Genomic DNA, 11,347 nt, shown 5'->3' on the forward strand with positions numbered 1-11,347 from the left:
AAATGTAGACTCCAACTGCTGATGAAGATTATGTCAGCTCCTGAAAAACTACTAAATGGACCTTGTGGTGTGATTGGTTGCTCAAGTATTCAATAGGTGTAATGAAGGCCAAGAGCTTGTGCTGTATGTCCAGCTGACTGACAGTTACACCTGTCCTGCTTCATTCATGGTTCTCTTCTGGACATGTCGTCTTTCACAACATCTGGAAATCTATTAAAGATGGCTCTTATGTGTTCGCATGACATGTCAAATATGATTTAACACAAAATTTACTATTAATACCATGTTATTTTAGAAATGCCCCAGTGACCCATTTCTCTGTGGACATCCCCCAAACTATTATTATATTTGACTTTTCTTCAACAAGAAAAACCTTAAGAGTTGAAATTAAACTTTGCCCTTTGCCACCAGTAACATTTCTAGACCTCATGACTGCCTGTTCAAATGCAGCCATGCTTCATACCAGCAGATCTATTCTTACCGCTCACATGATGACCATATTTCTGTCCAGCCAAGGGGCCATGAACCAGCGTTAATGAATAAAACAAAATAGGCTTTTTTTATTTTTTTTGAAAAAATAGTTTATAAATCATGCAGTCAGTACATCTTTTCTGAAATTATTCAACACAAACATTTACACAAAAAAAAACAAACAAACTTTCCCCCATCCCATCAAACATACAAACACATTTTCATTTCTTTAAAAGCGACGTATATAGATAGGTCTTTCTTGTGTGATATTTACACTTGTTCTTAAACTAAGTAATAAATATGATAAAATGAGTATAATGCTTAAAAATAATGATAAATATGTAGCCAGTTGGCAGAGAGGCACTGTGTGAGTGTTGTGGCTTTGACAGTTGGAATTGTGACGGTCTCAGGGTGGCAGATACCTCGCTGAAACAGCATCCTGACTGACAGGACAGGGTCAAGGTGTGTGACCTGTCCTCTGCCGAGCCAGCTGGGCCCTTATATTGATGGTGGGTATAGTTACTTGCTTAGCTGCATTTAAAAATAACACTTATACTGCTGATATTGCACACTTAAGAAAACTCCGCTGTATAATTTAGCTACTCTTTTGTCCAGCATCGCTCCCATAATAATGACGGGAGCATAGTGTATGTAACATTCAGAAGAAATAAAAACAGACAACATCCCTTATAGAGAAATAGAGAAAAATAAAAGCTCAGCACCTTTTGAACGGTGCGTGTATTCCTGATAATATACAGTACGTTTAGTACATCTGTCTGCAGTCATTTTTCACATCCTCTTACACAACCTCTTTATACAAAACATGTGACTGAAACTTAAAAACATGATTCCAGTGACAGTGTCTAACCTGCGCCTGCCATTTATTCTTACAAAATACAGTATGTGGTGCTGTTGTATTAGCCAAATTTCCTTTTAGAGTTTAGGTATTAATCTCTGCTTTGTGCCCTTTTTACTGAAGTGATCACATCTATTTGGACCCTGGTCTTAGTTGGTAGTGCAGGTCGGGTTATCATCACATACTCTGTACCCAACGAAAGCATTGTTACCCTCTCTCTAACCTCTGCCCTACTGTGGGACCAGCACTAGCTGTAACACTATCCATAAGCAACTGTGAAGTATAACCACATTGTTCCTACATCAGGAACCTTTAAGAAATTGTTTCAGTTTTGAAATTACTTCTTGTTTTCATTTCTATTCTACTTAAATCACACATTTTAGGAAATGTGTCATAACAAACAAGCTTTGCTCATTAGTATGCTGCACTGCTATAACCACTGCTTAGTATTCAAGGTTAAAAGATGGCCGTGGTCTCTCTAATGACACCACGGTGGATGAGCAGTTAACTGTCACACAGACAGCTCTGTGTCATCCTCACTGACTACATTATAGGATTTCAGTCTTAATCAACACGCTGCAACATCCTGTAGCCTCACCTGAACTCCTGCACACGTCTGCTAAAAACGGAAAATAAAACGCTCACTTCTCACCTAAAACTTGTTTGTATCCCAACACGGGAAAATAATCTACTTATACATCATGATATCTGTGTCACTGAAGAGGAGAATAGAGTATATCAAACTTCTACTGTATTCAATGTATGTCATGTACTGTGCAGTGTCTTCCTACAGCCGCTTTGCAAGTGTAAAGTTGTTGCAGTGCTGCCAGCAGTAGTAGTAAAATGGTGGTTACAGCAGTGTAGTTAACTATTGAGTATGGCTAATGTTTACAGATGTGATGACATACTTGCTTGACCAGTCATGGTCAACATCACTGCTGGGTTTGTCTGAAGGTTCATTTAGTTTCACCTCCATGGAAACACGTTCATTACCTGTGAACTCGGTTTCACAACCCTGCAAGTCAGTCTGTGTTTAACACCAAGGTCACAATTAGCTGGTGGACCATCATCAATGATAAAAAAAATATAGGATATAGGAAGTTGCTGGGAATAAACTTGGTCGTTGCTGTAAGAAAGGCACTGCAGTTTTCAGTTAGAACACAGGTAGTCTCTTTGTTCTCTCTACTCCCTCATTTCTCTCTCTGGTATCGTGTACGTGCGTGTCTGTGTTTTTTGCGGCAGGAGTGACGCTACGTGTGGTGCACCTCATGGAACATGAGCTCACGAGGAATGGCCGTCTCAGCACCGTGTATCTTGGAGGCACGGCGCTCAAACGCCGAGACCATCTGCTTCACCACCTCGTCGAAGAACACGTGAGCTAGCTGGGAGTGGAGGAGAGAACGGAACTCAAAGGAGATCTGAGGAGGAGAGGGAGAGAGGAAGCAGAGGGGATACATTTTGAGACTGAATTTCATAGTGTACATATACGTCACAGGTCTATGTGTGTGTGTGTGTGTGTGTGTGTGTGTGTCTTTAGAGTTTGAAACTGATCCAATGAGAAATACAACACTTGCAACTGAAGACATATCGAACTCCAGACACTTGATCAGAGAGGGACACACACCGAGCAAAGGTTAACACAGGGAACGCTTTCCCTCTCTTTCTTTCACGTGCATCTTTTTCCCGTGTTTGACTGCTTCGGTTAGCAAACTGCTACTACTTACAGCAAAATCCACGGTGCAGGTACGAGGGTAGCCTGGGAGGCCAGGGCTGAAACGCCAAACCGTCTCCAAGTGGTTGAACAGTTTACCATCTGAACAGGATGCCTGACAAGCAACACACACACACATTCATTGCAATTAGTTTGCTTAAAAGAAAAAGAAGAGACTTTGTGAGACTAAGTAGCTTCACAAATTTCTAATCTAATAGTTGCCTTGCTTGTTATGTGATTGCCATGACTTTATTGCTAAGTGTATTAAAGTCATGGCAATCACTTGCACACAATTACATAGTGAAACTACTGATAATATTTGAACAAATACCATGATTCCTGTCTGTATTGTGTTGTGAATTAACAGACAGGAAATAACAGATGTAAACCTAAAGGCTGCTTCTTTCTGTCTCTCTGTATCCTATAATATAAACTAGTCATAGACTGATGAGGTTTCTAAACATTGGCATGCTGTGGAGGTTTTTTTCATACAATGCATATTTTAGGAAGCTGGTAAAGTAACATGTCAAAATAACATTGATTTCTTAGCAATGTGCTCTGTGTAAATGTTGTTAAGTTCTATTAAACTACAATGACCACAATTCACTACAGCTCAGATTATGTGTGCTCCCTTGAGTCTTACAATATCATGAGCTCTATTTCAATTAAGAGCTGAAAATATCCTACATACAGTAGTGAATTCCTTAATAATATTAACAAAAGTGACGATAACTGTACTTTGAAAGTAGTGCAATTAACGATGACCCCTCCGACGAGGGCAGGGGGGGGAAGTAACATACCTTGACCATGTGGGGGCGCACTGTGGTGACAAGAGAGGTGTAGTTCTCCACCACAGGTGGAAAGCCCACAGTTAGTTTGGCCTTGCAGAATCCGGATCGTTTAAACACCACATCAGACTTCTTACACCAGGGGACAAAGTGGCGGTAGTTTTCCACACCGGCCACCACCTCATATATCTCCTGCATGGAAAACCTGAAGTCAAGCATGGAGAGGAATGAGACATGAGCTCCCTGTGTGCAAATAGGTCTGTGCAGAGCTGCACGTCAGGAAATAGATGAAGGTCGTCAATTATGACATAACACTAAACACTAAACAAGGCTGGCACAGTACATCAAACATGACCCAGTAATGTCTGAAAGTAGGTCAAGAGAGAGAGAGGGATAGAGGAAAGCAGTGGCTTAAAGAGGTCAAAGAAATGCAACAGAAGAGAGAGAGAGAGCAATAAAATAAAACAAACAAAATAAAAACTTCAAAGCTAGTGAATGACGGGCACCCTGGTGGCCTGATGGTTAAGGCACATATCACATAACCGTAACGTTCATGGTTTGACTCCCGGCCGGGGGACCTGTATTGCATGTCATACCTCTCTCTCTCTCTCACCAGCTTCCTGTATCTATTCTGTCTGTCTAATGAAGGCAAAAAGCCTGAAAAAAATCATCTTAAAAAAGAAACCAATGAATGAGAGTGAGATGGAGAGAGTCTCCCACACTAGTTATATAACTGCATCACTCCAGCTGAGGGAAAATAGCTGCTGCTACTTGATCTATTTATACAACCAGATTTAGTGATTATGACTTCGCTATGGAACACAGGAGGACATTTAGTGCGTCATACAGGAACGCAGGAGTAGAGCCTCTGATAGGCCTCCAAGATCTGAACTTATTACTGAATTTATAATTTGTAAAGGCTGTGACTGGGGACACAATATTTCCTAATTAAAAAAAATATTTTATGGTATTACATTTGGACACAGCGTATGTTGCTTTCTGTTGGTTAAAAAGAACATTTTCAGCTCGAAATGCCATGGGAGGAAAAAAAAAGGTAGATTTGATTTAACAAATAAAGTGCTGTAAGTGGAACCAGACTAGAGGTACCCACCCGATGATGCGTCTCTCCGAGTATTCTTTCCTCCTGGAGAAGGAATCAGCGATGTTGAAGAAGCTGCGGGCAGGCAACACGATGCCGCGCCCGGTCATTGCAGCACTCAGCAGGGGAGGCACGCGTGTCATCAGGATCCCACATGATGAAAGATATCTGATCACAAAACAAACCACAATGACACCAAAATGGTTAGAAAACCAAGGTGAGGATTTGAATCAATACAGTAAGCTCTCATAATGTGTTCTTCAATTTGGCTCAATTCCAGCTCTACAGAAATTCTAAACCTTTTTCATAACAAGCCCAAGCAGGGCAGGAATGAGAGAAGATATTCTTAAGAATCTCTAATAGTAGTGACTGGTCTTGTTTTGGATAAACTCTCTATAGGAACACTGATTTGATTTCTCACAATCTACATCTACACAAAGCCTCGTGCTAATCAGCCTGTAATACCTGTAACAAGCTGCAGCATAAGCCTTTATTCCTGTGGAACAGGACGCTTTACATGGAAACCTTCCAGCAACACCTGCCAAACATTTGTCATTCAAATAAAACACGTCACAGACGTACAGATGCCAGTAAATCAGAATAAGACAAGGTCAAGGGCACCAACGTTACTGTGAGCTTTGAAGACCTGAAACGCTGTACAGCCTAACTACCTGCTCAACCCTGCTGTATGTCTAACTTCTGACATTTCTGTACAGGTATTGTCTGTTTGGCCCGGGGGGGGGATCGTTGCAGAATTAGGTCAATGATTACCTTTTGACTGTATCGCAAGCAGGAAATACAGGATGAATTCCATGAGTAAGTTGGAAAAGTAAGTTCCAACAACAGAGCTTTTCTCAAAGACTCTTTCTACATGATGCCTCACGGCAAACATCACCTCTTTTTCTAAATCACTGAAATAATGAGGTCAGTACTGAAGTCCTGGCAAGAAAATGCCTGAGCCAACAATAATTGTTGGGCCGAAATTTCAATGTGAGTCATTTCAAGGACTGTTTTCAGTTTAGAGAATACAGTGTGTGATTCTCTGTGCTACAAGTCATTGTATTTAGTAGCGAGTGGGGCTGATGAGATGTGTTGTGAATTTAATGCGATACATGTTCAAGTGAAAGGATTTATTGGCACTACATAAAAATAACTGGAATGGCAAAAGGACTACATTTAGGCTACATAATTATTTTATCCAAAGCACTTTACAATTTGCCTCCCAGTCTCACACCAATGGCAGTGAGATCAACTGTTCTAGTACAGACTCAAGCTGAAGTTGACTCAAAATTGAAGTCCAGAGTCTCATTTTGAAATATTTTTTAACTTTTATCCGATGCTACAAGATACAATAATGCACTAAAGCCATCACACAAGCAACTATCTGTTAAAATAGTTTCATATTGTCTCGCTTACAAGATCAAATCTTCACCAAAAGCCTCATCAGCTGGGTTATAACTCTACAGTGTGTTGATGTTTAATCAATTAGTCGTTTGGTCAATTGACAGAAAATAAATCTCCATCATTTATCATGCAAAAAGGAAAACATCCAGCTTCTAAAATGTGAAGATTTGATAAGTCACCCTGGTTTATATAATTGTGCATTTAGACTGTTGATTTGACTAAACAAGGAATTTGAATATGTTTGGCTCTGGTGAGCTTGTGGTGAGCTTTTTATCAACTAAACAATAATTTCAAAAGTTATGGATAGATAGATCATGAAAATCAGCAAAGTTACAGCTGAGTGAGATCCTCTCCGTCACCATGAATGAGAGAAACTCTGTTTATCCTGGATGAGTAAAGACTGACTAGTCATCTAGTTGCATGTAACCTTCACAGATGCTATGAGCGTACATCACAACTGAGGTCATGCTACTGTTGCCAGAGGAGGCCTGCAGGGTCACTTTGACAAACCACTGTTCCGAGATCTGTCAGACAGTTTGATTTGTCCATTGTGCCTGGATGTAACCTGTGGCAGCCTGCTGCACAATGTCCCTGGCACCGGGTGGTTTGGAAGCACAACACGGCTCTCGAGGGATATGTTTAGATTTAAATAGCCATTATGACACCACTTAATGTGATGTGACAATATCAATGTCATCAACAGCTCAAAACCAGAAAACCTTTTCTGTGCTGCTCATGATGTGCTGCTTCAAATTCCTCTTCCATTACTAGCATACCGGTCACTTCACAGGGAGCCAATTCACTACTGCAAGAAACGTGATACAGTTGACACATGGCACTGACCTCAAACTGCCAAGTCAATGTAAATGTATGGGTGCAGATATAGAGAGCAATGGTTGAGAAATACGACCTAAGAGCAAAGAAAGAGGGCGGTGGGCTGTGCACATCCAACCCCAGATGGGTAAAGGTGCACACTGAATATTGCAAGTTCTCAAGTTTAATGAGGCAATATTTCAACCATTAAGGTGAAGAAATTGTAGGTGAAAACACTGCTGAATTAAAGTCTTGGGAGCTTTCAAGATCTAGTGTGAGGACTACCTCTCTTTTTCCTGAGAAACACATCCAAAACTATTTGCCACCTTCCAAAACAATGTGTCAGAGGTTAACTTGGACTTCAGTTGTGACCCCTGTTGAGAGAATAATGGCATTAGTCTTATCTTACCTAACACCTGTCAGCTAGCATACAACAAGGCTGCACTAAAGGATTTTAAACTTCAGATAAAAATGGATGTACAGAGATATTGCAAAACACCATGAAGTTGCAGCAGGTGATAATATATTGAAAAAACTCCTGACATATAGCTAAATTCATACCTTCTCACTCCTGGAAGAACTAAGAGGATTAGGCTGCAGAAGTGAATTGCAGCTGTATTTACACAAGTACATTACTTGTGTACATTTCTGAGACAGTTTAACGTTACATGAGTATTTCCGTTTCTGGTAGTTTATAACTTACTTCTACTTAACAACTGTTGTACACTTCACTACTTTTATCAGACAGCTAATGTTATAGTTAGTACTTGCTTTGTAGATTATGATTTTATTTACTTACCAGTTGATCAATTTAAAATATGATGCATGTTTTGTAGATAAACTACCCAACCATATATAAAAGTAGTTAAGTTTGGCTCAATTTTACTCACCTACGGCTACTACAAAACAGTAAAATGTGAAGGTTAAGTACATTTTGCTGCTGATGATACTTCTATACTTTTGCTTATGTATATTTTTAATGCAGGACTTTTTGCTTGTATTGGAGTATATTCATAGTGTGGAAATACCACTGCGTTGTTTTTACTTTCAAAGTGTTACCAGCTCCAAATACGCAGGTTAACTGGCTAGTTAGCATTTAGCTTATTATGGTATGTCTTAAAGACATAACAAACAAATGAATAGTTTTCGTTAAGTTCGTAAATGTTACTCGCTTAACATATGTTTACCACTCAGCAAAACAATGTCTAACTGAACATCTTTGGTACTTTGGTAGCTGTTTGTTATTACCGTGCGTATGTCTTCACCGACACTTTTCAGGTTAAATCGAGATTCCAAGATCAAATACTTTACCTTACGTTGTTCCTCGTCTGTATTTCCCGTTTGGCTGTGGAAGGTAACTGTTTCATGCACTCAGCAACTTTCCGCAGACTCCGACAACCTCTCGCCATCTTCCCTTCTTCTTTGACAGACTGCTTCACTAAGTGCGAGGCTGACAGGCAACAAATGCCCAGAGGTTTGTCCCGCCCCCCAATGTGACGCAGCCACTGAATACCGGTCTAATATTGGATGAGCCCTGCACATCGACAGTTTTCATTGGCCAGTGCTGTTGCTCGTCAACTGAAATTACTGACGTCTCCTGAATCGCACCTCACTCACGCAGGAATGTCACGAGATGTTGGCTCAGATTCGCTTAATCGCCCTGAGCAGCATAAGTTCACGGTTCTTTAAGGTTAAATACACACACTGTCCTGCAAACACGGCCCACCATCTCTCCAGCCCATGGTTTGGCTGAAGTGATCACACTACCACTAAAACCTCCAGTTGCATTTATTTTGATTGTGTATTTTGTGTTTTGGAGTGAATGTCTTCAAGACAGTGACTGTTTTCTATGACTTTGACTATTCTGATCCATTTAGGTCGGCCTATATGAGGCTATAGGTGAATTCAGAAATATTTTTATTGCTATTGGTTTATTTTGTGATTTATTTCTTCTTTTTTGTGATTTTCTACTGCTTTTTTGACTTTGTTTTTTTCAATTTTTGTTTACTTTTGTCATTAAATTATAGCAGGATTGTGGTGTCAGCGGTGTGCCACGTCGTGCTAAATTAATTTGAATGATGTGTTTTCATACTAGATCATCTTACACACATTATGCACATTTTCATAATATTTTTCCACTGTCATATGTAAGTCTAAGCAGAGTGTATACACACACCAAGCACTTTATTATGAACACCTGTGCAATCCAGTACAACAGCTCAGAACATGACGTTAAAAAGTGTTCCTTATATTTTGCCCCCTTCATGTATGTTAATGGGGTGGAAAAAAAATATTAGGAACACTTCTCAATATAATGCACTCAAGTACACTACCACCACCCACTACCACCTCAATAATAAACATAAAATAGAAAATTATCACCTCTCCGACAATGTCAACAAAAACTGAAAGTGTGTAAGCTTCATGAAAGTAGAATTTATGGCAGAGCTGTTGTATTGGATTGCATTAGATTGCACAGATGGTACTGTATAAGCTACTTCTGCATATTAAGAAACCTATTATTCATACAATATTTATTCCAGCATTTTTGCACTGCCATGAGATCTTGTGCTACCTGCTGTAACACAAGCCTGCATGTACAGTAACAAAGTGATCTGCATATAGATAATCTGTTGTTGTGTAGATGAGAGATATATGTTTAACTTTGCTTTGTATTTGTTTAGATTGTTATCTATGTTAACCTGTACGTCTGTATTGATATCTGCACTGTAAGTATATTGAGGGCTACAAAAATGTGGAGTCAAATTTCTTGTATAAAAATAAATGATTTAAAAATGATTAAACTGGAGTGTTCTGAAACATAATATTGTTCTAAATGTAATTTTTGTTTCCTAAATTTGAAATTTAAGCATCCCTTTGGTTGGATTACAATGACCCTCAAAAATCTACTCATCATCAAGTCTCTCTTTCTGTAGCACTTAGCAACTGTAGCTCTTTAATCATAATAATGATAATGATGGTTATAATGTTAGTAGTACTTGTAGTAGTAGTACTGGTTATTACTGTATTACTCAGTGTATATATGCATGACAGTCAGAGAATTCAGGTATAGCCTCTCATTTTATTCGTTTGCATCATGTTTGCCACATCAAAACTTACAAACAACTTTAAGTTAAGTTTTTAAGTTCAAACTAGCACATTAATGAAGTGCTTTAATAGGCCTTTGTCACAGCAGACATTTTGATTTGTCAAAGGAGGAAAAGCACAGGTGGAATAAATAACATTAATGATGGCTGTACTCCAATTAGGTTAACCAGTTCCAGGGATTGGTATTGTGCGTGCTCACTCACTGGAGCCATTGTTAATGTTATTTACAGCTGTGCTTTTGCTTTGACAAGTCAAAATGTCTGCTATGAAAAGGGTCTATTATAAGCACAGTACATGAGTTTCTGATAAATATAATTTTGAGGTACTTGTACTTTACTTGAATGTTTCCATTTAATGCAACTTTCTCTTCTACATTTCAGAGGGAAATGTTTTATTTTTTTTACTCCACTACATCTGAAAGTTATGTTAATAGGTTGCTTTTCAGATTAAGATTGACATTTAAGATTTTTCTGCACTGTGTAGATGTGTATAAGATTTGATTTTTTAATTGTTGATTGTACATATATATCCTGTTAATACACACACATAGTTTATTTATACTCAAATTTATATTTATATCTGCATTGGTATTCATGCTTCTGTTTATATTCTGCTTTTTTGCACACACATAGTTTTTATCATGTCAATATGCATGTGCACAGTCCACCCCGCTACACAGAATCTCTGTAAATTACTGTCTCTCTCTTTCTTACACTGTTTAATAATCATGTTTCTTGCTTTTTCTGTTGACATCTGGACCATACTTCCTTGTTATGCTACTTGGTGAATGATTGTGAAGATTTCACACAAAAAACATATAATGTTCTTATAAAATATGATGCATGGTTATAGAATAAACTACACAATGGTATAGATAAATTTGCTCCAGCTTGACCAGCAACAACATTAAGTGAAAATGCTGCTTACATGTTAATTCATGAATTATGATAATCCAATCATTTAAATACGTAATTATATACTGTGAAGAGGCATAATGCATAATAAGTACTTACTCTAGCTGATTATACTGCTTGAGTGCAGGACTGCTGTTAACATATTTTGGTACTGCCCTTTTGTGTGACTTTTTTAACGTGTAT

At 38.7% G+C, this 11,347-nt stretch overlaps 1 protein-coding gene across 1 annotated transcript; it reads right to left on the reverse strand.

The window, feature by feature from the left end:
* Positions 1-1,452: 1,452 nt before the first annotated feature.
* On the reverse strand, positions 1,453-8,614 carry coq10b (coenzyme Q10B). The gene is made up of 5 exons (XM_067604174.1): positions 8,454-8,614; positions 4,938-5,093; positions 3,839-4,031; positions 3,052-3,153; positions 1,453-2,745 (listed from the first exon to the last, which is right to left on the reverse strand). Exons 1-5 carry the CDS (start codon positions 8,549-8,551, stop codon positions 2,578-2,580), a joined length of 717 nt encoding a protein of 238 aa, XP_067460275.1. The 5' UTR covers positions 8,552-8,614; the 3' UTR covers positions 1,453-2,577.
* Positions 8,615-11,347: the final 2,733 nt, after the last annotated feature.

The sequence above is a fragment of the Thunnus thynnus genome, chromosome 11, assembly GCF_963924715.1.
Source record: "Thunnus thynnus chromosome 11, fThuThy2.1, whole genome shotgun sequence".
NCBI classification, from domain to species: domain Eukaryota; kingdom Metazoa; phylum Chordata; class Actinopteri; order Scombriformes; family Scombridae; genus Thunnus; species Thunnus thynnus.

What these genes read in the sequence shown, in the direction of transcription:
- coq10b (XM_067604174.1), bottom strand. Translation starts at nt 8,551, where the DNA reads ATGGCGAGAGGTTGTCGGAGTCTGCGGAAAGTTGCTGAGTGCATGAAA. An exon ending in CAGACGAGGAACAACGTAAG is followed by an intron (nt 5,094 to 8,453) that starts GTAAAGTATTTG and finishes TTTTGTGATCAG; the next exon opens with ATATCTTTCATCATGTGGGA. An exon ending in TGCGCCCCCACATGGTCAAG is followed by an intron (nt 3,154 to 3,838) that starts GTATGTTACTTC and finishes GTTGCTTGTCAG; the next exon opens with GCATCCTGTTCAGATGGTAA.